Source organism: Eptatretus burgeri, chromosome 13, assembly GCF_056783735.1.
Source record: "Eptatretus burgeri isolate ZD-2024b chromosome 13, Ebu_testis_v1, whole genome shotgun sequence".
Lineage (NCBI taxonomy): Eukaryota > Metazoa > Chordata > Myxini > Myxiniformes > Myxinidae > Eptatretus > Eptatretus burgeri.
In genome coordinates, this window is record NC_140973.1 from 48,915,829 (window position 1) to 48,943,276 (window position 27,448).

The 27,448-nt window shown below is 41.2% G+C and overlaps 2 protein-coding genes across 10 annotated transcripts in view; one reads left to right on the forward strand and one right to left on the reverse strand.

The window, feature by feature from the left end:
• The window catches only part of LOC147014431 (forkhead box protein P2-like), a 715,070-nt gene that overhangs the window by 183,876 nt on the left and 503,746 nt on the right, over positions 1-27,448 (forward strand). The window contains exon 1 of one of the 9 annotated variants that reach the window (XM_085852370.1): positions 16,257-16,688. The exons of 6 other annotated variants lie outside the window; for them this stretch is intronic. In XM_085852370.1, the coding sequence (XP_085708496.1) occupies positions 16,529-16,688 (160 nt within the window). In that variant the 5' untranslated portion in view covers positions 16,257-16,528. Of the gene's footprint in view, positions 1-16,256; positions 16,689-27,448 lie in introns of those variants that run through there. 2 more of the 9 variants (XM_085852369.1, XM_085852377.1) reach the window with 2 other exon arrangements.
• LOC147014433 (uncharacterized) lies at positions 2,568-4,659 on the reverse strand. The gene has a single exon (XM_085851397.1). It carries the CDS (start codon positions 4,657-4,659, stop codon positions 3,802-3,804), a length of 858 nt encoding a protein of 285 aa, XP_085707523.1. The 3' UTR covers positions 2,568-3,801.

A 27,448-nucleotide genomic window follows, 5' to 3' on the forward strand; every position in this document is an offset into this window, starting at 1 on the left:
TTGTGATAACAGATACCAAACTAGTAACCTAATTGCAATCACTTTTGGAACAATACGGTGAATGTGCAGGTATTTTTTTTCCTGAAATACATAAGTCGAGAAACTTGATTGTACAGTGCTGTAAATATTTAAGGTTCATCTGCGCCAGGAGTGTATTACTCCCGTGAAGGACCGAAATGGCGAGGAAGGGGAAAAGATGTCCAAAAGTCAACAGACACAGATAGGGATGTCCAAAAGTCGACACAAACTAAGTGGTCAACAGATACAGATAGGGATGATGGTGCACACAAACTTATGTACAGAGGAGATAAATAACCAAAGCCTAACTGAACTATGGTGCCAAAAATAAAAACTGGAACTTGCACAACAATGGGGAATAATCGAGGGCTTAAAGCAAGGCATGAGCTGGTTATGGATCTGGTATGGCCCATGCAGGTTGGTGTTGCACAGGGCTGATGTGGCACAGGGCACGACAATGGCCATGAGGAGAGGTATGACGATGAGGAGAAGGATGCTGCTTCTGCAAAGGTCAGAACTGCTCTAACTCCAACTCCAACTGATGTGCTCAATGCAATTACGGCCCTCATAAAGTTTAGCACTGCCTTCGTGCATGGCTTGTCACTATCATTGGCTGCCCATGGTTCTGGGTGTGTGTGTGTGTGTGTGTGTGTGTGTGTGTGTGTGTGTGTGTGTGTGTGTGTGTGTGTGTGTGTGTGTGTGTGTGTGTGTGTGTGTGTGTGTGTGTGTGTGTGTGTGTGTGTGTTTATTTTCGCTTTTTTTCCAATTTTCTTGTGTATAAATAAGACGACCCCACTTATGTATACATATAAAAAAGCAAGATATTGCAACATCCGCCATTCCGGTTGCCTGGTTTGAGTCCTGCGAGTTACGTCAAAGCGAACGCAACTGTCAGTTAAGTTCACGTCCACGTGCAAGTTCCCAGGCCTATTTACCATGTTGCAATGCTTGTTGCACTGCAGAATTAACCGGGTGCCAAGCTGAGAGATAGAGGATTGTTCTGTGCCATGGCCTGATGGAAGTGACACAGACATGGCTAATTTGGAATGGTGTGACACAGGCTTTGGCACAGCAAGCAGTACCAGAGACAAGGGAAACTCCTCCTCTTTCTCCTGGTGCACCTTTTATTACTTCAGGTTCATGCGTCTTTGAGGCCCACACCCCCACCCCTCTCACTGGCCATTGGTCGTGGATCAGCTTGGTGCGGGCGGGGTAACGACAGCACCTCGAGTCGGAGGGGAAGCATCACGAGCCATAACGGCTGCACCACAAATCACAATGGCAGCACCATGAGCTGTAAAGGATGCACCGTGAGCTTTCTGAGGTGAATCGATCGCCGTTGACTGCTGTTTGACGGCACTTGTTCATTTTCCTCCGAAACTCATGCTGCAACACCTCAAATCCACTTTAAAAGAACTTTTAAACAGATAACAGAGCATAAGGATTTTTATTCTTAGACATACTGTTAGTGGACAAAAAAAATGGAAACGTGGCTTCCACACAAGTGTAGCCCAAGTACTAATATAGCAAATAACATCCCAGCATGCTTAGGGTCATGTAGAAAATTGCCCCAATAGGCCTGGTTGCCTATAATTATGGCTAGCATGGTTGCAAGAGGAGACCCCCCCACTGCCCTCATCCACAGAGCGCATGTGGTCGCCCAATGGTTTGATGAGCACAACACTGATATCCATATGTCATGGCCTTCTCAGTCACCAGATCTGAGGCCAATCGAGCATTTATGGGATATTCTGAAATGAGGCCTGAGACAGCATTTTCCACCTCCATCAAACAGGTGTGAGTTGATTGACTTTCTCGTGGAAGAATGGATGCCGCATCCCTCCTGCAGAATTCCAGATGCTGGTGGACCCTGCCATGGTGCATACATGTCCTTCCATGGCAGCCCAATGGCCTAGTAAGTGACCTTACTTTGGTGTTTCCATTTTTTTTGTCCATAACCTGTACATTATGGAAGTTTCACAGTGCTTTTCTCAACGCAATAGCAACGCGTATCTGATATTACATTTAATTACAGTACTTTCAGCTTATCTGAAACACGTACTAAGAAATAACTAGTCATATGAAGGATCTATTAACCCCGAGGAGTATTTTCCACAACAACATACGGTTTCCATCCATATGCATCCATAAATAAACATATGTATGTGTATTATTTGATTTAATATTCTATACTCTTGACAGAGCTTTACTGGGCGTAGTGGCGTGCGCCTGTAATCCGGCTACTCGGAGGCTTGGGTTGGAGGATCGCTTGAGGATGGGAGCTCCGCGCTGGGCCGTGCTATGAGAGGGTGTAGGGCAGACCGGAATCATGGCGAAACCCAATCCTTATCCCTGTGTCGTAAGAGGCGACCAGGGTTGCGTCAGGAAGGGCATCCGGCGTAAAATGTGCCAAATCAGTATGCGGATCATAACGGATGATCCGCTGTGGCGACCCCTAACGGGAGCAGCCGAAAGACAAACAACAACTCTTGACAGAGCTTTGGTGCTGCTGAAGCAGTTTATTGGCAAGCATTATACCTGGTGGTTTGCCATTGCCTTTGCAGCATTATTTGTCCATGCTCTTTCCTTTCAAATGCTGAACGTCAAGCAAGGATGCAGCACGTACCATTTTTATAGTCTTTGGGATGACTTGGCTGGGGTATGAACCACCGACACACAGATTTGGAGCGAATGCTGTTAACAATTAAGCCATTGAGTCAGGTTATGTTTGTGTTATGCTCATGCCCAATAGGCAGAACCGATGCAACTGTTTAGACAGCAGAGCCTTTTTTTATTATTACCCTCGCCGAAGGAGAGGGTATTGCATTTGGGTGCATTTGTTACTTGCAAAATCGAAGATTTTTCAAGTATATTGGTTAGTCTATTTTGTTATTCTTTCTCTCTGTCTGTCTGTCTGTTTGTCGCCTCCAGGTCACAATTTTAAACCAATCTTCACGAAATTTCAGCACATGGTTGAGTTTGTCAGAAGAAAAAAGCCTATTGGTTTTGAGGTCAAAAGGTCAACATAGGCCAAATGTCAACAACTTAGCTGAGATTTCTAAATTCCTCAAGAGGCTATGAGCCAAGGGGGTTGGTCGGTACCATACAGATGGAGTAAGGCTCATTGTGATTTTTAGCAAGATATATGTCCCTAGATATGAAAAAAGTGATAGCAGTGTATAACTCTCGGCCATCTCTGTGTTATCACCTGAAATATTATTATACGCCCGCTTCGCTTCACCGAAAAATGTGATATTTGCTAAAATTGGAATAAATATATTTTTTAGGACCACAGAGTGCCAATAATTTGCATACTGGATGCCAACTAATATAGTAATAGAAATATAGAACATTTATGGGGGTTATTTGTCAAACTTTTGATATAATGAAAAGAAAATGTTAAATTTAGTGAAAAAGTGGCCGAAATCGCTTCGAGTTCAGAATTCACATTGTACGTTTTTGTCAATACTTCAAAAATGAAAACTCCCAGACTAACATTTGATCCCTCAAAATCTTCGCAGGGAACCACTGCATTGGAATATATCATTAGTTTGTAATATGGTGGTTGTTTGGGGCACATGTTTTGGCAAAGTTCAACCATACTCCCTAATTTTGATATTTTGGAATAAAACAGATTTTGAACATTTTAGGTTTATTCGTCTACTTTTGGTATCTCAGTGTAATTTTTGGTATTAGCTAGTATCCTAAAGTAGGTATGTAACATCAGGTACATTATATTTCACAATACATGCAAAATTGCTGCACACTCTAGGTTTATCATAATTATGTATGGAAAGTACCCAGACGGAGAATGATTCGTGAATACTTGTCAGTGTGTTTCCAGAAGATTTCGGCTGCCTTAGCGTATAATGCCTGGTCCAACACTACGGCAATGTCCTCTAACTGTAGTGCCTTCCTCACAAGTTCTGACTGGTTTAATATTTCAGCGACTGTAGTCAATTCCGTAGCTGGAGCAATGATCGTGGGCATATAACCAACAACATCCTTTGAGACTGTCACAGAATCTCTGGTGTTCATATTGAAACCTGTCCAGCTTGTTATGCGTCGCTTCTCTGCGTCGGTCATTCGAGCAAGTATCCAAATGAGGTTTTTGTTCATAGCTGTGTACTCTGTTACTATGCTCGTGTCTGTTGTGAGCAACTGTGGTCCAACGCGCTGTCCAGCAATGTATGTTGTCAATTCGTGATCAGAGACATCCAAAGATCTTTGCTTTTTCTTGGCTATCTCAGGAAGCACTTGTTTCGGAAGTTGTGGTCCATAAACTCTGTCCTGTACCACGATACCATTCACACGATGTGACGTTCCCTTTCCACTCAATGCTTCTTCCAATCTATCAATGTTGTCCCATGTCAAGTTGGTAAACGTATATGGTTGAATACTTGTTGGTATGAGTGTCTGCTGATTTAGATTAGCTGCGAGCTTCTGTAAGCACAAGGCTGTGTCATTTTCTTCCAGCTGAGAGTAAGATATCCCATGGCCTAATCTGTTCAACGTCCGTATCAACTCCGTATTCCCAGTGAGTGTTTTAACCATGTATGGAAGCAGTATATGTTTTGGTGGCTTCTGCATACCACATGTCACTGCATATACCACATCTTGACTGAAGGATTCCGCGAGCATTGTTACTCTCCGTGAAGGGTGTTTGTGTTCTGGATCACCAGTTAGTCGACCGATCAGAAACTGTCGAAGATATTCTGGTGCAGTGAATGATTCCTTCTCCACGTCGGACGGGTGATAGGACCAGGTTGTTGGTTTTTTTTCTCGTCCTTTATTGTTGCTCTCAAAAATGATGATGACTGATCAATGATCTTCGAGATATTTGTTGATTTATCTTTCCAAGTTTTCAGCTCCCTTTCCATATCCCAATACTCACTGACGACATCTTGCATTGTTATGCAATCAGGTACAACAACAAGTGTTCCTTTTGTGTCAGCGAAAATCTGAATACAGTCTCCCAACTCCTGTTCCAATTTCCGATGGAGATGTTTCTTGGTGGATTCTGTTAGACAATGTAGGCCTCTGGCAGACATCATTGTTCGCAGTTTCTCTGTAAGCGTTGTAACTCTGACAATTTGCTTGTTGGGAACGATATCAGTTCATATATAATGAAACAGTTCTGCATATGATTCGTCTTGCTTTTTGAGATAAATATCATTCTCCTGAGAAGGAGCAGGCTCTGTATCGAGACCAGGTGCTGGTCTTGTGTCGTCCCTGTAGCAGGAAGCATGATAATGTGTTTCAGCAGCAACTATGTCCCTACTCGTTATGGCTAAAAGCTTGGTGTCACGCTTGCGGACTGCACAAGCTCGAAGCTTCTGGTCCGATCTCAACTCCACAGATTGGACTAGTTTTTCCCGAGTTGACGTTCCCTTGTATCTCTTGACATTTTCGCAGAAAATGCGTGTGTAGTCATAGATGCGTGATTCTGATGAGCATCGTCTTGCCAGTCGCTTAGCATTGGAACACCCAGCAACAGCTTCTTCAGTTGAGCTTGGATCTGTTTTACGTTTAAGGGCTTCCAGATCTCTCTTCATCGTGAAAATGCTCCTGCATTTCCTATGGTAGAAGATCACTGGAATCTCCTTGTCTCTCACCGATTTAGCAATGTCAAGTATAGCGGAGTGATCTCTTACTTGAGCAGCATTTATTAGGGTTTTCCATGATTCAAAGCATTGTGGACTGGTAAGTTGTTCATTTGGATCAATACTCAGTGATTCCTTGTGAATTATACAGTGTCTTCCAGTTGGCTCTTCGGCCTCATCTCTGGTTTGTTCTTCCATTGCGATTGTACTAGCAACTACACATACTGGGCAAGCACTAACACCACCACTGCCACCGCCACCATTACCACATTATCTGGAATGACAAAAGGAAATAACAATTTAGTTGGGTAATACAGATGGAAATGCAGTAATGTTTAAGGCTATCCACTACTTTTAGGCATTTTTAATATATGTAGATGTTTCAATTTGTGAAATATTGCATCTGGGATGTGACATATTTATCTCGTTTTTTGTAATATTAAATAGTTAAACCAAAAATTACAATAGTACAATAGTTGATAGCAAAAGTAGACGAATAAACCTAAAATGTTCAAAATCTATGTTTTGTTCCAAAATATCAATATATATATATATATATATATATATATATATATATATATATATATATATATATATATATATATATATATATATCTTCCAGAAGCAGTCAAAGTTGGCAGAACCTCTTCTTCCTCCTTCAATGAGTGTCAGCATTTCTATTGATGCAACACACCAGAAGAAAACTTAATAACCTGGAAATATCAACTGTATATTCACAGGCATCTATTCGATGAATAACATCAAATTTCACTTTGAAGGTAACATTTTTACAATGCCTCTTAGCCAATCTGCAGTACAGTGCATTTATTGATCCATCCATTGGGACCATACTCTGTAAAGAGCCTTGGTGCTCCCTAATCGGTCTCCTTGGCTATTGGGCACAATCCTGGACAGGTCGCCACTCTGACACAGGATATCACCAAGCTGGCACTCATTTTGCCGACCTCGGATGCATGACAGGCAGAGTCAACCCCACCTGGTATTCATTGAACAGCCAAGTGGGATTTGAACTCAGGATCCTAGGATCCCAAGCCCACCATCCTAACCATGAAGCCAACACCAGGCATATATATATATATATATATATATATATATATATATATATATATATATATATATATATATATATATATATATATATATATATATATATATATATATATATATATATATATATATATATATATATATATATATATGAAGAAAAGTAGAGTAGTTCCTTTGGTGATTTTGGGATTTCCTGATTTGATACTTTTGCTATGTATTCTGGTGTCTTTATCAGTCTTACAAGTTCTGAAAATGTTTGAGAATAAAGGGTATGGCTTATAAAGTGACATAAGTGAGATTTGAGGCGATGCATTTCGGGTAATGGTAGAAACAACATGATGAAGTATTTGTGAAACAATGTAAAAAAGGGAGATGTAAATCGGGGTATTTCTGTACGTTACTATACGCCTTACTATGTTGGAGCAAATGTTTGTGTGTTTGTCTGTCCAATCTCTCACACACGTATCGGTGGCCAGATTAAGCTGAAACTTTCATGGTGTTCTCCACAAAGTATATGGAAGAGAATTGATGTGTCTAATTTTTGTCAGTATTTTCTTTATTTCTAAATATTTTTCATGGTGTATCTAATTTATGTTTAAATTTTCGATTTTTTTTTTCTTTTTCAAAAATTCAGATAATGTTTTTTTTTTCTTTAACAAGTGAGAAATGGCCACACTGTGGTCACAACCTGTGATGCAAAAAATCTCAAATTGTACACAAAGGTTTATGGGGAAAACTTTCAAAAATAACATAAATTGAGGAGATGACTTTCACCAAGAGGTGATGCAGTATTAATCATGAGTGAAACACATTTTACTCAGGTGTGGTGGAGATAACAGAAGATGCGAACCGCGTCATGAGTAACACTCGACTGAAGCAAACCAAATGAAAGTCTGATGCAATAAAACAAATCCTGGCAGTGTTTCATCAGCATCGGCCTGCAGGCCTGATATTGTAGGCTTACCAGAAAATCAAGATGGTGGCAATATTATTTTGTCCGGTTACCATTGTAGATGGAGTCAAGCGACAATTTTGTGTGGGGTCCGGCAGCTGTCTGACCCCCAACAAGAACAACACCAACAACCACACCACAGCAACTATCAGGGATTCCTTTCCATGGTGGTTTTACCCCCCAAAACAAGTCGGAGGAGAAATCTTCCACATTCTTCCCTGATGCTTGGATTCGTCTGGCCAGTGCAGTCACAGTCAGACTGGTGATCGGACCAGCTCTCTCTCTCTCTCTCTCTCTCTCTCTCTCTCTCTCTCTCTCTCTCTCTCTCTCTCTCTCTCTCTCTCTCTGTCTCTGTCTCTGTCTCTGTCTCTGTCTCTGTCTCTGTCTCTGTCTCTGTCTCTGTCTCTGTCTCTCTGTCTCTCTGTCTCTCTGTCTCTCTGTCTCTCTGTCTCTCTCTCTCTCTCTCTCTCTCTCTCTCTCTCTCTCTCTCTCTCTCTCTCTCTGTCTCTCTGTCTCTCTGTCTCTCTGTCTCTCTGTCTCTCTGTCTCTCTGTCTCTCTGTCTCTCTGTGTCTCTGTCTCTCTGTCTCTGTCTCTCTCTCTCTCTCTCTCTCTGTCTCTGTCTCTGTCTCTCTCTCTCTCTCTCTCTCTCTCTCTCTCTCTCTCTCTCTTTCTTTATCTCTCTCTTTCTTTCTCTTTCTCTCTCTCTCTCTCTCTCTCTCTCTCTGTCATGGCACTGACTTTGTGAAGGTGGGGGTACACCATCTTGGATGTGGGGGATCTCTGGTTCGCTCCTGGGAGATTGATCAGCTGTATCTGTGCTGCAGGCTTGTTCAAGAGAACTGCCCGGGACTATACAACAACCACACCAAGCTCTTATAGACCTATGACATGTCGCAGGTGGAAAACACTTTATAAATAAGTGTTTATGTTTTCGAATTTTTATTTTTGTAATTAGCACACTTTTTATGACAGTTTAAAAAAAAAAATTCTCAACATGTTCATTAAACACAGCCAAAAATGATAGTCTTATATTCCCCTTTTTGCAGAGAGGTTGCAAATATTTATTCATGCAAGAAAGAATATTCTGATGCAACAAGGAAAGCCTCAGCCAAAGCAAACGGATGGCCTCAGATATGAAGGATCAGGCTGGAAAATGACAAACTAGCAAAGTCACAGTCGAGAACAAATTAAACTCAATCTGAATTTCACAACCGACTGGAGGAAAGCCACAAAACAATGGCACAACACCAAATAAATGAAACTACAGAAGAGACGCAAGCTTGACAAGAGTAAAATCAAAAATCAGTAGAACAACATTAAACAAATGAAACGGAACAACTAGCTCAAGAGTGCACAATAATTGTCAGGCTATGAAAAATAAATATCCCTGAGTGGGCTTACAGTCATCTCTTGAGGTTGTAGTTCAGACCAAGATTCAAACCCATGCTGACTCAATCTCCTGGAATGGAAAGTTACAGGGCAAGATTTAGGGGAGTCCCACTGGGATCCCCCTGATTCAAAATCAAAAAATCTAAAACTGAATGATCCTGCAAACCACTGAGGAGAACGGCTGTATTGGGTTTCAGAGCAATCGGTTGGTAAACAAGGGATGAGTAGGGATCCGAAGTTTGAGGGGGTACCCCCTGCCCCTGGGAGCCTTCATGATCTGAAATATAAAAATAGAAAACTGAGCGATTGTGCAGGCTTATGTCTTGTATTCATGTGTCAAGTTTCATAACAATCAGCTGGGTGATAAGGGAGCAGTAGCAAACATTAGTATCCCCAAAAAAAAATTGGGGGGGGGGGGTAACTCCCCATCCCTGGGAGCCACCATGATCTGAAATTTTAATTATCTAAGCCTGAGCGATTGTGCGGGCTACTGTCTTGTATTCAAATGCCAAGTTTCAGAACAATCAGCTGGGTGATTAGGGAGCAGTAGCAAAAATTGCAAAAGGTTAACGGATGGACGGAGAGAAGGACAGATGTACAGACATCACTCGGCTGATGTTTCGGACATCGTGACCAATTTTAAAAGTCCATTTCTTCGAGAATCAACATGAGATGACATAACCACACCAGATTGTCAAGATCAAAGCAAATCAAACCACAACAAGTGCTGCATGAGACAATGATGCAAATCAATTTTGTGAAGCAACTCCCCTACCAGGACATGCCCTTGAGCAGCACAATGTTGGAAACTTATTTGAACAGTGTTGTCAATACTGTAATGCATGCAAGTGGAATGATGAATCTGAATTGGTTTGCTGTGGCAAAGGGAAAGTCAAACTTCAACCATTTACTCCACCACCTCCCCAGATGATTAAATACTGACGTCAACCAAAGTGGCAAAACATTCCTTTCAACCATCAGGGTATACAACAACATTATGGCACTTGCATCTATTGGTTGTCAACAGATCAAAGTATCTGGATTTAATCATACATTTACAATCCAGGACAAAATGTATCAATCCAGGAACACTTCTTCCTCAAGACAATGATGAACCAAAGTTTACTCGGCTCTATTTTGTGGATTCAGAAAACGGGAAAGAGAACAGACTTTCTCACATTCATCTTGACCAAAATATCATAAGAGACTTCCAAACTTCTATACACGAATACAATATGTACATAACAAGTTTTAAAGCGACTATCAAACCTAAAGCTGAAGAAAATTATCACATTGTTCTTCATGCAGATAAACTTCAAAAGCCAACAAATGAACATTGGCAAAGGTACAATCTTCCTATAGCCTCTGAAGTAGCAGCCAGAGTTCCTGGATCTTCAGTTGGACATCTGGATGTCAGAGACTACCACGGAGATGGTGGCATCCAATCAATAAACTCACTGCATCGATCAAATGATCCTTTGCCTTGTGTTATCTTGTTCCCTCATGCTGATGATGGCTGGCAACGAAATCTAAAGAAGGAAGATGGAAGAACACTTCGTACAACATACATCTACTCATATCAGTTGCATTCTCGAAAGGATGACTTTAATGTCATCAGCAAGAGCCAACAATTGATGCAGCAGTATACAGTGGATGCCTGGGCAAAAATTGAGCGGCATCAAATGGATTGGGTCAAGCACAACCAAAAAACAATTCAAGCTGAAAAGCACCAATATCTCATTGATGCAATTGCTGTCAATGATGAAGCAAATGCTGGAAGAAGAGTCATTTTGCCACCAACCATCTGTGGTTCTCCACGGTTTAACAATGAATGCTTTCAGAACAGCATGACAGTGGTTCATCATATGGGAAAGCCACTTTAACAACGAATCCAAAGTGGCCTGAAATTCAGCAACCATTACATCCAGGAGAAAGTCCAAGAGATCACCCAGACCTTTGTGCTCAAGTTTTCAAATTTAAAAGTACACACAATCAAAGTGAAAGGAGAGCAAATCACTGTGAACAATCGCTTTGTTGTTCCATACAAACCTTTACACTGTCTGTGCTACAATGTCCAAATAAACTGTGAAGTGGTTCACTCGGTGGAAGCTGTCAAATACCTCGACAAATACATCACCAAAGGATCTGACAAAATTATATTTACAGTACAAGGTGAAAATGGTAAAGAACCTCAAGTCAAAGATGAGGTTGAAGCTTTTATGGCTGCATGATACATCTCTGCCATTGAAGCCTTTTGAAGAATTTATGAATATCCCATTCATTCCAGAAAACCACCTGTTGAAAACTTGCCATGTCACTGACAAGGAAGCAATTCCCAATAAGGCCATTCTTTGCAGTCACAGCCAACACAAGCCAAGGTCAAACTCCACAAAAAAATTGTGAAGTTTATCTTCCATCGAATATGTTTAGCCATGGTCAATATTATGTAGCAAATTCCAGACTTGGATCAGACAAGCACATCAAGATTCTGACATAAAAAGGCAAGGATATGAAGGCAAGGATGGAAAATACACAACCAAAGTGGTCTACAAAGAAATCTTCTGAACATGTTCTGGTTGTGTGTTGAATATTTCAATGTTGTGATGAAAGTAAAAAAAAACTGCCAAATTCCAGCTATTCCAGTATTTACCCCGTCCCTATGGCCTACACTCTGCTAGCCACCCAGAGGATGGGAGTGCCTGCTTCTTCCTAGAATAAAGTAGGACTGTCTGTCTGTCTCTCCATCCGTCCATCCCCCAAAATACTCCCTTCGTTTTGGGGCCAGCCTCATCAGACTTTCTGTGAAAGTCTTTCGGGTCCCTGCGGGTGTCCTAAGGTGAATGGGAGTTTTCATATATCCTTATTATAATCACGGACCGATGTGTGTTTGTTTGCTTGTGTGTTTGTCAAGCTACTCCTCCTACAGTTTTGGGCCGATTACATCCAGACTTGCTAATTGGATCAGCATGACCCCAATTTGTGTTGGGCTGTTTTTAATGTTAGCATAAAACTTTTTTTCGTATGGACATCAGCGGAGAACAGTACAGAACAGTGCATTGCATATGTACCCGTGCGTCCCATGTGCAGCATGGGTACCTCACTTGTATAAAGTAATACCCTGAAAAAAAATGTATATATATATATATATATATATATATATATATATATGCATATATACATTTTTTATATATGTGTATATATATATATATATATATATATATATATATATATACATATATACATTTTTTTTTATATATGTGTATATATATATATATATATATATATATATATATATATATATATATATATATATATATATATATATATATATATATGCATATATACATATATACATTTTTTTTTATATATGTGTATATATACATATATATATATATATATATATATATATATATATATAAATATATATATATATATATATATATACACATATATAAATACATATATATATATATATATATATATATATATATATATATATATATATATACATATATATATACATATATAAATACATATATATATACATATATATATACATATATATATACATATATAAATACATATATATATACATATATATATATATATATATATATATATATATATATATATATATATATATATATATATATATATATATATATATATAGATACACTAGCAGATAGCCCGGTTCCACCGGGCTGTTGTAAGATAATAATTTGTTCCCAATAGAGTGTAGAACATTCTTGGAGTTTGCAAGGAATGTCCTTTGACAACATAATAGTCACTAACTGTTAAAACTGCTGTGGTTTCATGGTAAAGTAAATCGACAAAAAGGTTGTTACATGTTCGGTGGAATTGACTGAGTAGTTTGTGGTTAAATATTTTTTACTTCCGGTGGGTGTGCGAATCAACGACTCTGAGTCTTTACACCTCCTGCGTGCACAACATCAGCACCGAAATACACATAATTCAAAATTGCGTGAATATCCATGTTTGTAAAAATCCGCACTCACTGTCCAGACCCAAGAGCTCTTAAATAAGGTATCATTCAGCATTATACGTGCTGTGGTTATGACGTTTACCCCGTTCAGACACGATCGTGCAACGTGCCTTTACCATACATATAGATTTGGTTAAACAGATATAAATTACACCAAAGAAGCAACACTAATGCGACTTCACTGACGCTGACCTCATGCACATATATTTATTTATCAGCGAAATTATGTGGGGGGAAATATATGATGAAATAGTGAAAATAGTCTGCGATGAAAGTTTGTTCATGAGACATTTGAGTTGTTTAATAGTTAGTCCGTGGCTTACGCACAGCATTCGGCATAGAGCGATAATATATTGGGTTATTTTTCTGTTAGAAGCTTAAAATTGTGGCAAAAATCGAAGAATAAGTAAAAGTGATTCAACGCTGCTGTTGGAAAATATCGACACAAATATCCATTGCTCAACATTGTCACGTAATGACCTTCAGACTCAACTCAAAATCAGTCATTGTGGCAAAAACACGTAATAACCGACGCAAGCTGATCTTCTTCTTATTTTTTTCCTGTATGCAGCACATGGCTGCGGGTATCATCACTTGCTGTGGGCACAGCTGTGCTGTGCACTGATGCAGTGCCCTCACACGAGTTGATAATGTACAATGTGCAGTAATTTATAGGACAATGCCTCTGATTGCTGAAAGCCTCTGCGTGTGACTACGGTTGACAAGTTGCATCGGAATATAATGTGATGTTGGATTATGTTTTGCTAGAATCTTTATAATCTGTATTTTGAGTGGCTGTAAATTACATGACATTTATTTATTAACCGACATTCATCAACTGTTTTACACTCAACACGCAGTTTCTATAATGGTGTAAATTCCAATGTTGTCCATGCAATCCATGAGGAATGGCATTTCGTTCCCGCAAACGAGCTTTGAGATGTGGACATTATCTCGTGCAGTGCCCCATAGGGACCCCTTTCCTCCCGTGATGATTCCGGTCTGCGGTAGCTGCTTATTGCCAGAGGGCTGCCCTTTGTGCCGAGGGCGCGCTATGGAAAGCCTCTTGTTCATTGCATGCATTTGCATTCTCTGAGCTTCTCGGGATGTATATTTTTCCACTACAGTCTTTCGCTTGATGCCTTCCAGAGGGTTTAAATACCCTGGGTTTGGTCACTGTCAGGAGTTTCTTTATGACCGGCAATGAGTCGAAAAAGCTTTGTGGGTGTTTTTCACGGTGTCAAACCCATCGCTAACATTGTGGTTTGTAAAAAAAGGTCTTACTACGTACACCTGGTGATGTGACAGACCTATTCACAGTTTCAAGCTCATGATGAAGCTCCAACCTGACATATATCTTTTATATGCCCACATTCAAACCTGCCATAACAAGCATGGCTTTTTTTACTGGGTCATCACTCAAATGACCTCAGCCAGCATCATTGTGGTTTCAGCCCTTTCACCTCGATATCACTCCCTGAAATGAGCCAATAACAGTGATAAATATGCATTCACATGTTGTACTCAAGTGAAAATACCCAAATAACATCACATCATACCACATTCCAAATAACTTTTTGGCCTACCAAGAAGCAAGAACAGGTCTGTCGATCCATTCATAGAGCTCTGAGAGATCAAGCAATGCCTTGTGGATGTTTCTGTATGACCATGAGCTGGTGCATTGTCATGGGTGGTGTTGCCTGATTGTGACCAGACAACTGCCATGACACTCCAGAGACATCTTAAAGAGCAGTTAGTTGTTTACAAGTACTGTCGAGGCAGCTCATGCCTCAAACCATGTTTTCTCAGACAGGAAAAAAGAGGGTTCTGGGGAGGTCGTAGAGTGTGTGTGTGTGTGTGTGTGTGTGTGTGTGTGTGTGTGTGTGTGTGTGTGTGTGTGTGTGTGTGTGTGTGTGTGTGTGTGTGTGTGTGTGTGTGTGTGTTTTTGTGTGGTGGGATTGGGGGGGGGAGTGTTCTGTTCATTCTGAAAAATTGTTTTTGATTATCCACATTGATCGCATTTGTTTCTGGGCAAAACACGCACTCTGTTATAACTCCAGCATTCCTAAGTGGTGTGCCCGAACCCCGGTCTTCACCATAGGCCGATGGTGCCTCAAACACCCTGAGGTTCGAGATTTACATCTGGAAGACGCATCAAGACTTACCGTGAAAGCCAAAAGCCCAACAACTTTAGCTCATGGCGCCCCTAAATGCCGGGCTTGCGGCAGTTTTTCCCGAATCATGAGTGTCATGATTTATGAAGTGCGTGTGACAGCGGATAGCATGCATTATTCACATTTTCTAATATTCTCGTGCAGGACCCGTGCACACGGCTTGCCCCGGAATGCACAATAGAACTCGCGCTAAACCTCGACAAAGCCCCGACGTTAGCAAGGTATCGGCCCTCGCTCAATGATGTTCTTCTAATCTTCATATACAACGAACCCCACAATGGCAATTCCTCAATGTCTCGTTGAAAGGTTCGAGAAATATGCTGCTGCACCCTCGTTATTGCTCTTTGTGTTTCCTACTTATTGCGTTTTCTCCAAAATGAATATTATTTTGAACTTATGCAAATCTATGGATTGTATTCATTGCTTGCTTTTCTTTTTGGGGAGTGGGGGGGGGGGGGGGTGAGAGAGAGAGAGAGAGAGAGAGATAGAGATAGAGATAGAGATAGAGATAGAGATAGAGATAGAGATAGAGATAGAGATAGAGATAGAGATAGAGATAGAGATAGAGATATTCCAATGCCATGCTGTGCCCCGTACCCTTTACCCCATAAATGATCTCCACGCAATTCGCTAATCCATTATAATGTCTAAACGAAAAGTTATGGATGGCTTCGACAGAGGTTTTGGGATTCGCGTGGACGAGTAAATGCGCAAATGTTGCACGACTTGATTTGAAACTTTTGCCTCCACATTTATTGAAGCAGATCATGACCAGCCAGTTGATTATACCCACATGCATGAATTATCGATCACCTGTGATGAGGCATCGAAATGATTTCAGACTCAGGATATTATTTTACCTCCACTTCCTGGACATTGTCTCGGTGGTGCAATTGTTTTCTTCGATGGTGCGAACCCATCCCATGCGGTGATGTTTATTCCCATTCTGAGAGGGTTTTCTCGTTTTTGAATCGCTAACAACAGACGATCGTGCTCCTACTCTGGCCGGACCTATGTCACCCCCGCACGTCCAAACCCTGGTGTTTAAGCGGCATGTTTGTGTGCTATTGTCCGCAACTGCCAAAACAATATCTAGAAGCTTATCCGATTCGTATTAATTATAAATGCTGTGGTTAAAATAAAATAATGATCATGGTAAGAGAGAGCGAGTGTGTATTAGGGACACGCGGGGCAGGTGTGGGCATCGCCGGTTAATGGTGCTGCGCCTGGAGCATGCTCAACATCGTGGTAAATAGTCATGGGGATTGAATCAAAAAGTCAGCCTCTGACCGCCCGGCTTTTGGTCTCTCTCCGTCTCTATGTGTGAGTGTCTCTTTCCCTCTCACCCCCTCTTACCCTCTCACCCTCACGTTACGCTTCCCTCTCTCACCCTCTGCGTGCCGCTCGCGGTCCAGCGCGAGGGAAGGGAGGGACAGTCACGGAGCGCCGTTACGAACTGCCGCAGCTTGAGGCAACCAGGTATGCACGTCTCGAGCTCCCACTATACTCTGCTCAACTTTTACATTACCCCTGTACTTGTTTTTGGCGAGTTGTTTTTTTTTTACTTGCAGTATCGCTATCCTCGACACCACTCTCCTCCCTCCCCCCCCCCTTCCTAAGCACGTACGCACACATACACACATATACGCGTACACACTCACATACATAGACATGCACACACGGAGGTGGATACTTTGAGGCCTGGGAAGGGTCCGGTTCATCTTCTGAAACCCACATGTATTTCTTTTTTTCCCACGATGTCTTTTCCTTTTTATTGCATTTGTTATTTTTGTGGGAGAGTTTCCCTCCACATTGTTGTTGTTTTTTTGGTTTATATACGTTGAGTATAACTCGCACTCACAAGAGTATGAACCAATCTTTCAAAGGTCAAAGATATCTGTCTTCCTTTTTTAGGTTTTTTTTTTTTTTTCCATTGGAGGACCAAGTTATGATATTAGCAAGGTGAAGCATTGGAGAACTTTCAGGTGTTCCATATCCAAGGAATCTTTTAATGATTGTCGCTGAACCCAGGACAGCTTCCAGTTGGAGCTTATTTGTGGTGATATTTCATGGTATTCGGTTCAAATACTTTGTGAGAGGTTGTATATATATATTGTATTTTACAATTCCAGTTGTTCTGTCAATTTATTATTGGTACAAAGTCGATTTTCTTCAATTTGGAAGTTCTCTTCGTGTACACTTGGAGGACTAGGTACTTGATTGTTTTAGTTACCTCCATCACCAAAGGTGGACGGAGGTATTTTTTTCACCCCGTCTGTCTGTTCGTCTGTTTGGCAACAGGATATCGAAAAAGTTGTGGACAGATTCGGCAAAAATTTGGTGGAGAGGTTGGATGTGGAAAAAGGAAGAATTGATTCGATGTTGGTGAAGATCCGAATCCGGATCCATATATGAGATTAAAAAAAAATTATTCTTCACCCTCTGAGTGATTGGGCTGAAACGATATTTCGCATGATATCTGAAACAGTTATCAACGGATTCAGAAGAAACTTGGTGGACAAAGTTGGGTGTGTTACAAGTATGATTCAATTTTGGTAAAAATCTGAATCCATATCTAGATATTAGAAAATTTTTATTTTTTAAGTGATTATTCACCATTGAGAGATGGGACCAAAAACGATATACAGCTTGATATTTCAAAATGTTGTGGATGAGTTGTGACAAAACGAGGTCCATGAGTTGAGTCGGTGAGACCGAGCCGATTCGATTTTGGTTCAGGTCCGGATCCAGATCTGGCCTATCAGTGGGATGCAAAATGAAAGATGTTCAGCCTGGTGGAGGTATGCGCTCTAGCGAGTGCCGTTCTAGTTTATTCTGATACAGTTAGACCACTCCTTGAATCTGGTGTGTGTGTGTGTGTGTGTGTGTGTGTGTGTGTGTGTGTGTGTGTGTGTGTGTGTGTGTGTGTGTGTGTGTGTGTGTGTGTGTGTGTGTGTGTGTGTGTGTGTGACTTGAACCTCTAACTCGGTGAGACAGTGGGGCACAGACTGAGTCCCATAACAGCAAATGCTTTCCAACCTGTTAGCGACGAGCATCGTCTACACAAACGCATTGACTCTGCCCTGCTGAGCACCAGTTTGGAGCTGGGGTTGTCGTCAGGCAAGGTAAATTAAACCAAAAACGACTCTTACGACTCTTCCAACGTTGACGTCATGTGCATATGTAAACCAACACATTGCCTCCAAACTAGGATGGTCTTCATCATCTACTCAGGTCTTGACTGAGATTAAATGGTCACAAGTAAATGAATGCAGAGGATCCGACTGGTTTCACATATGTGTATTTATGGTTTACATATGATGTAATGACTACTCCTACTACTACCACTAATACTACTCTTACTACAACAACTACTCATTTAATAACCATTATCCAGTATTGGGGAGTGGTTGGCTGACGCCCCCTCTCCATTTAACCCTGTCAAAAGCATCCTCCTCCACTAACTCGAACTATAAGACTTTACTGATTTCATCCTTCCAGGTCTTTTTAGCTGCGTCGCATTGTGAACGCTGGCTCTAAGAGAGCTCCATGTTGTTCTTCTTCTTGTTGTTGTTCTTGTTGTTGTTCTTCTTCTGGTGAAGACAAAACCTTTACGACGTGGCTCTTGGACACATTTGTCCTTGCTTAGTCTATGTCTTGGTCTTTTCGTTTCAACTACTAAACTAGTGACTTTCCTGACAGACTCATCTTCTCTCCTCACCACATACCCAAACCACCTTGGTTTTATCTTTCTCAACTCTTCCTCAGTATCATCAGCTTTGAGCCTCTTTCTTATGTCAACACTACTCTGCTTATCCTTGAGTGTTCCTGCACACATCCATCTCATCATCATTTGCTCTGTCCTCTCTATTCTTCTCTCATCTTCTACCCTCATTCCCCATGTCTCACTCTTGTATATCAAAACTGGTCTAATACAAGCTAAATATACTCTACTTTTGATTTCGTTTGGGATACTTTGTGTGTTAAAATGCCTCTTAACTCCCTCCACTTATTCCAAACTTCCTTTTTCATCGTCCACACAGATAATTCTTCTCCACCACATCCATCTAACTTATCCCCGAAGAAACAAGAACTCAACATTTTCCAGCTTCACTTCAAGTCCCATATCCACTACTGGTCCAGGCAAAATAAGGTTTGATCGGGAACAAATTGCAACAGAATTTCTTTTAGCACAATTTATTTCTATGAGGTCCCCAGAACACCATACTAAAAGTCCTAAGAAATCCCTGTTGCGGAAATACGTCTAATTTGCCAAAATCCAATATGGCGGCCAATTATCAATATTGTGCCATATCTTTGCTCACAGATGACATATTTGGGTGATTTCAACTTCTAGAATGGGTATTTTTGGATATAAGGATGCATTTAGAATACTTTTAAACTTCTCTGGAACAAAACCTCATTTGCATAAATCCAATATTGCTGCCAAATATCAATATTTTGCCATATATTTACTCTCAGACAACAGGTTTGAGCAGTTTATATTTCTAGAATATTTGAGGGGATCAAAGCTAAATTTGGGATAGTTTAATATTTTGATTGGATGGGTTTAAATAAAATGATGGATGAATTTAATAAAATCCAACATGGCCACCAAATATCGATATTTTGTGATCAAATTTATGACACTTCTTTGGCTAGTGTTTCATTGCAGGCATATTAATACCCTACTGAAGATGCCCATCAAGGTCATCATTATAGTCATCAGTGAAATCTGGGAGCTGTGAGTTGGCACAACTTGTCCCACGGCATTCTCCACAAACAGCACTGCAATGCAGACTATACTTTCTGCATGTGCATCTCTTTGTATCACAGTCTGTTTTACAGTTACAGCAGATGACATCCAGTAGTCTTGATGGGGCTGCAAGCTGGTCAGTTTGTATTGGCAAACATTGTCCATCCACCACGTGCCAGCCCCACTCTTCTGGCTTCATTTGATGTTTCTTCCTTTCCACTCCATCATCTGATAATATACACGGAGGCTGTGATACTTTGCAGCTGCTGAGGTTGGGGGTAGAGTTTGAGGTTCTACATGTAATGTGCTCTTAGAAACCTCTCACAAAATCACCTGTATCGTAAAGTGTCCAGTCCTTGTTCTTTGGCACCACCATATAATGACACAAGTGCTTTTTCTCCTGCTGCAATAATGTCCTGTTTTGCCACATGTCCTTCTTGGGTGAACACCTTAACTTGCTGACGGAACAGGGCAACACTCTTGATCTTCCTTACTGCTAAACCCTTTCCCAATCCAGACAGGCGAGAAGTTGTATCGCAGCCAAGGATTGCATGGATAAATAGCACATGGTCACAAACATCAGGACCAATAAATTCCTTAGACTGCTGTATGCACCATATCCTGGTCTTTTTTGCTGATTGCCTGGGCTCTGGGGCCAGGAACAAGTCATGTGCATCCAGTTCAGCATGATGCAGTAGGAGGATGAGCAAGTCCGTGTCATCCCCTATCAGGACAGTGTCTTTGATTCTAGCAGATGCAACAGCTGTTTGGACAATGAGCACATCAGCATCATGCTTTGCATGATCTATATTACACCCAGTCTGCTCTAGTTTGTCACAAAGATAAACAATAAATCGCTGTTTGTTTGTCACATTTTTCAAGAATTCCTCCTTCTTGGACTGTATAACCATTCCACCAGTGAAGTTTACTGTCATGCCTGAACAAGCCCCTGTCCTTCTCATGTGTGTGGCATCTTTTGTTGTTGGACCATCGTGGTATCCATCAAAGATAATGGTAGCAGCCCCATATTTATGTGTAACATATGTGACATAAAGCTGACTGACACTCTCATATGTGGAACCTCTTGGCCATGGAAGATGATGAAGTAGCGCACCACCATCGAGAATATACTGGACATTTCCAATTGGTTCTCGTTGCTCCCCTTGCATGGTCTTCCAGAGAATATCGGCAAGGACAGCCTTATTGGCCTGCAGGGGAAGGAAGATTCAAACAATGCTGGGGGGGGGGGGTAACTACACAGTTCATATTTGAAGAGTGACTGTAGATCTTCACAGCGCTCCCCAATGGTTACCAGTCTCTGGAAGATCAACTGTGGATCTACCTTCACAGATTCTCCTTTGATCTTGACAGTTGATCTTGAATTGAGTGTCACTGCTCGATCACATTTCCGGAAGGTGAACTCTTATACAGATTTCCCAACCATGGATGCGAGAATCTTTTCTCCAACTGTTCTTGATCTTTCAACGTTGACTCCTTCCTGGGCTGTCATGCCAATTGCAATGTTAAACAGGGACGGATCCCATCCGAATGGATCTCTCTCCCTGAGATAGCTGATAAGATCAAGGGTGTCATTGACATCTCTAGCTTGCCTTGCTTTTGACAGGTCTTTGTGCTGGTCACTGGTTTCAAATGAGATGCCACTGAGCTTCTGCCTGGCCTCGTTGATATTTGCACATGCTTGCATGGAAAGGACCCACACCAAACGCTGAGTTTCTGTCATTCCTTTTCCTCTTGTCAGGCCTCCATGTGTCTTTATACTTCTCGTCAGCACTTGCTCAATTGTGAGATCCGTGGATAATCCTGCCCAGTACCTATCACTGCACCTCACCACATGGTATCCTTTCTCAAATTGCTGATGGACATCTGGATGACTTTCTGGCAGATTACGCATCATTTGCAGGTATACATATGCAGACTTTGCATATAGCATGTGTCCTAGATGTATCCAATGAAATTTTTAAGTATTACAAATGCATCCTTGGATCCAAAGATTTCATTATAGAAATTTAAATCACTAAAATACATCATCTGAGAGCAAAGATTTGGCAAGATATTGATATTTGGTGGCCATATTTGATTTATGCAAATGAGATTTTGTTCCAGGGAAGTTTAAAAGTATGCTAAATGCATCCTTATAGCGAACGTAGTATACAAAATACCCATTCTGGAAGTTGAAATCACTCAAATATGTCATCTGTGAGCAAAGATATGGCACAATATTGATGATTGGCCACCATATTGGATTTATGCAAATTAGACGTATTTCCGCATCAGGGATTTCTTCGGACTTTTAGTATGGTGTTCTGGGGACCTCATAGAAATGCATTGCGCTAAAAAAAATTCTGTTGCAATTTGTTCCCGAACAAGTGAAAAAATGGGCTCGATTGCCTGGACTATACCCCCATGTAATCTGCTTCTTGATTTCCACCCGTTCACTTTTAACATCTGAAACTTCCAGCCACTATACCCAAACTCTTTAATTCCACTGCATTTCCGATGACACCACCTTTTTAAGATACACAACGAATATAATTTGACCCCACTCCTTTACCACAAGTTGCACAGGGCCTTGGGATACCTCACTGTCCTTCCTTTCTCCTTCTTCACCACTAACCATCATTTTTATTTATCTAGATTCACCCCCAAGCCCTCAAACTCCATTAGCTTCCTTACAACTATGAGACATCTTCTTTGCTTCTAATTTTGTTTTTGCTTTCAAGACTATGTCATCCACATATCATCGTTCCCAAGGAAATCCTACCCTCAACCCTTTTGGGAGCTTTTCTGGAACTCTTACAAAAAGCAAGGGGCTCAACACTGATCTCTGATGTAAACTTATCTTCACTTCAAAATTCGAATGAATCTGTGCATCCTCCACTCATTCTTATTGGTGGTCTTGGCATCTTATACATTGAAATAATTACCCTCACAAAATCCTCTGTGACTCGCAGTCTCCTTAGTGCCCAATCCACAACTTCCCTTGAAACTATGTTGTATGCCTTATCAATATCTACAAATACCTGAGAGAACTTCTTTTTCTTTGCAACGTACTTCTCTTGAATCTGCCTCACTATAAATATTGCATCTGTCGTCGACCTTCCACTTAAAAAGCCAAATTGGTTCCATCTATATTGACAACTCCTCTAAATCTGTTCTCAATGACTTTCTCAAATACGCTTGCTCAAACAGATGACCCTGCATGATGAAGAAACTTGTGGGTCGCCTTTAATCTTAAAGAAAGGTACAATTATACCGTCTAAACAATCGTGTGGGATATGTCCAGTCCGACATCCATTCCGTATCATTCTGCACAACTCAGTCATCCACTTTACTCACAACTCTCCTGCTGCCTCCACCATCTCAACCACAATACCAGTTGGTCCTGCTGCTTTATCTTTATTTAATTTATTTATAGCTCACATAATGTCTTCTTCTGATATTTTCTCGATGCTCCTACTTTCCTGCTCTCCACCTCCTTATCCCATTCATTATTTTCCTTCAACAACTTTTGGAAGGAGTCTCTCCATTCTTTTTCAACTTCCTCTTTTTTTAACTGCAACCTTTCCATCCATTCTCTTCAAATTATCTCTTCTTAGAACATCTTCCTATCCTAAATCATATGTCAATCTATGCTGAATATCTTTTTTCTTCCCTCTGCTGTGTTTAAACTCTTCTCCCTCTCTTTGCAGTCTTTATTTTTTAGTTTAGTGACTTATTTCTTAGCTTCCTTCTTTAAACACTTATTTTCCTCTCTATTCGTCTGTTCCAGACTCTTGCTACACTTCTTGTATGTACTATTCTTTTTTGCTATTGTTTTCTAAACATTAAGAATCATTGCACTCCATAAAAATGTGCAAAAACTGATGCCCTCAACTACAGACCTAATCAGGATAATTTGAATCATCAGCAAGGTCATGGAATCCATCATTGCAGTTGATATGAAATCATTCCTTTTCTCCAACAGCCTCATGTCAGATAATTAACTCAGATTCAGACCTGTTCACTCCACCTTGGATATGCTGCTTCTATTCAAGAAATAATGGATGGAGACCCTCAATGTCAAACGTGAGATCAGAGCCGTCTCTCTGGACATATCTCATGCTTTTGATACAGTCTAGCATCCTGCTTTACTCTCCAAACTCTCTGCCTATGGCATCCAAGGCCAACTCCACACATGACTTCCTGCTTCCTCGACTCTCGTAGCCAACGTTTGGCACTCAATGGTATCCTTTCAGGTTAAGGATAAAGTTCCCCAAGGCAGTTTTCTGGGCCCAGTCCCATTGATGATCTTCATCAATGATCTCTCTAACTCTCTGGATAATCCTCCTTATCAATTTGGTGATGACTCCACTCTCTGCCATGACATCCCTCATCCTTCAGACAGACAGGCTGCAGCCTCTTTCCTCTCTTGTGACCTTGGAAAAATCACAAGCTGGTCAAACACTTGGAATATGTCTTTTAATCCTGACACATCTCACACATCTCACACTCAATCTCTCTCTCTCTCTCTCTCTGAAAGGAACATCTGGCAAACCCTCCTATCTACTTTCTTAACAATCCTCTTGAGGAGGTTCAGTCATTCAAACTCCTGGATCTCACTATCAGCCACAATCTTTCTTGGCCATCACATTTCAACTTTGGCCACCAAAGCCAGCCATCGACTGGACATCCTCCGTCGTACAAGGTCATTACTTGGCACACCTGAACTTCTCTCCATATACAAGGCCTTCATCTGCAGATTCATGGAGTACTGCTCGCCCCTCTGACCTGGCTCTCCCCTGCCTCACATCTTGCTCAGATTGTTGCCGTTGAAACCAATCCCTTCAAGATCCGCTGAAGCTGTCTCTGTGGGCTTATTGCTTCACCGTCACAGACAGGTCGGTAGTCTCTCTGTCTTCTACAACCTCCTTTCTCGTCTTGCACCTTCTGCTCTTTCTGTGCTCTGTCCCCCCTTCCCCCAACGTTTCTGCAGGGCTCACACAGTCCATCATCAACCCCCCTCTGGTGAAACAATCTAATCCAGGATCACTGCTCACCTTCACTTATTTGTTCCTCTTTTATCCCACCTGTGGAATCAACGTCCATATTCTCCTCAACCTCATTCTTCCCTCCAGATCTTCAAGACAGCTGTACACTGCCATCTCAGATAGTCTCCAATCCAAAACTACAATCTTTTCTAACCTCATTAACCCCACCCAAATCCCTCCTAATTTTCCAGTTTTTCTTCCTTGGAATTTCATTTTCCATGCATGTGTGTTTTGCATCCTGTTTTTGCTTGTTACATTCTGATGCGTTCAGTTTGCTAGCTCTTTCATGAGCCTCGACTATGCATGTATACAAAAAAAAAAAATCCACCAACATATTTCCCTCTCCTTTTCTCCAAGTACATTTCCTGGAGTTATTACTCATATCTCTTTAACTACCTTCTTCCATGCATCCCTCACTTAACCATAAAAATCATCCACCTCAGTTACACTCACGTGTTCTTCGTCCTTGCTCAACTTCTCCCGAAAGCTCTCCATATTCTCTCGATCCATCAATTTCCAAACTTTCACTCTGAGGTTTATATTTCACAAACTTAACCTTTTCTTCAGTCTTAATCCTTCAGTCTTAGGTCACCAACAACAAATCTGTATTGTGTCATACATTCTTCCAGAGGTATCACTTTTACATTGAGGACACTTCCTCTGAAACAACGAAATACCATAAGTCCTCCATTTATATTGGGGATGTCTGCATTGCTGGATAATATGACATTAAGTGAAACAACATAACTTAAATCCTGTTTTACCATTGACTGAATGAAAAAAATTGGGATACATTCTTGGTGAAATGTTTTGGTCAAAATTCGCAGAAAAATATTAAATAAGTCCAAAAAAGATATACCAATGACAAGTTTAAATAAATATTGTAAGTTAATACTCAGATGGGGTTATTCTCGAGCTCTTAATGGGGGTCACACTTTGAGCACCTGCTCTTATGTTTTCACAAAAGAAACTGTTTGTCTGTCTGTCTGAGTTTGCCTGTCTGTCTGTGAATAGGATATCTCAAGAAGTGTGGACAAAGCCAACACCAGGCTTACACGCGCGCGCGCGCGCGCACACACACACACACACACACACACACACACACACACACACACACACACACACACACACACACACACACACACACACACACACACACATATATATATATGTATATATATATGCCTGGTGTTGGCTTCGTTGTTAGGGTGGCTGGCTTGAGATCCTAGGGTCCTGAGTTTGAGCCCTGTTGGCAGCTGGATGAACACCAGGTGGGGTTGACTCAACCTATCATCCTTCCGAGGTCGGTAAAATGAGTACCAGCATGCTGGTATACTTTGTCGGAGTGCCGACCCATCCAGGATTGTGTTCAGTAGCCAAGGCGACTGCTTAGGCAGCACCAACGCTCTGCACAGAGTATGGTCCCAATGCATGGATGGATATATATGTATATATATGTATATATATATATATATATATATATATATATATATATATATATATATATATATATATATATATATATATACTGTATGTATACATACAAGGTGTGTTCAAAAAGTATCCAACCTTAATTTTTCGTGCATAAACAAATGAAGCAAGGGAGGCGTGGTTTGGGGCACGTATGTAGGCGATCCTAATCCGTATGCGTGAATATTTTCCCGTCTGCAGAAGCTGTCAGTCGCCGACAGACCACCGATGAGTGAGGAAGTGAAAGTGAGCGCCGTCGGATTTTCGTTTTTGACAAAATGACGGATCATTGTGGTCTCATCGCCAGTGATCACTGTGTTGAAGAAGTTGGGATCACTGTTCACAGTCTCCAGCATGTCCTGTGCGATCTCCAAATGGAGTTGCTTCTGCTCGATCGTTAGCAGCTTTGGCACGAACTTCGCTGAGATTCTCCTTAAGCCCAAATCCTCAGTCACAATGGAATGAACGGATCCAATGCTGATGCCCGCCTCGTCTGCAAGTTCTCTGATCGTGATTCGATGATCCTGCATCAGCAGGGTCCTCACTTGGTCAATGACGATCTCATTTCTGGATGTTGAGGGCCTACCAGAACGTGCTTCACTTTCTACTGATGTGCGACCATCTTTGAAGCGGTTGTACCACTCTTTTATCTGTGTGGTGCCCATTGCTTCGTTCCCGAAGGCCTGTTTAATCTTGCGGATCGCTTCCACTTGGGAATCGCCAAGCTTTACACAAAATTTGATGCAGTAGCGTTGTTCAAGTTTTTCTGTCATTTTGTCAAAAACGAAAATCCGACGGCGCTCACTTACACTTCCTCACTCATCGGCGGTCTGTCGGCGACTGACAGCTTCTGCAGGCGGGATGATATTCACGCATACGGATTAGGATCGCCTACATACGTGCACCAAACTACGCCTCCCTAGCTTCATTTGTTTACGCACAAAAAATTAAGGTTGGATTGTTTT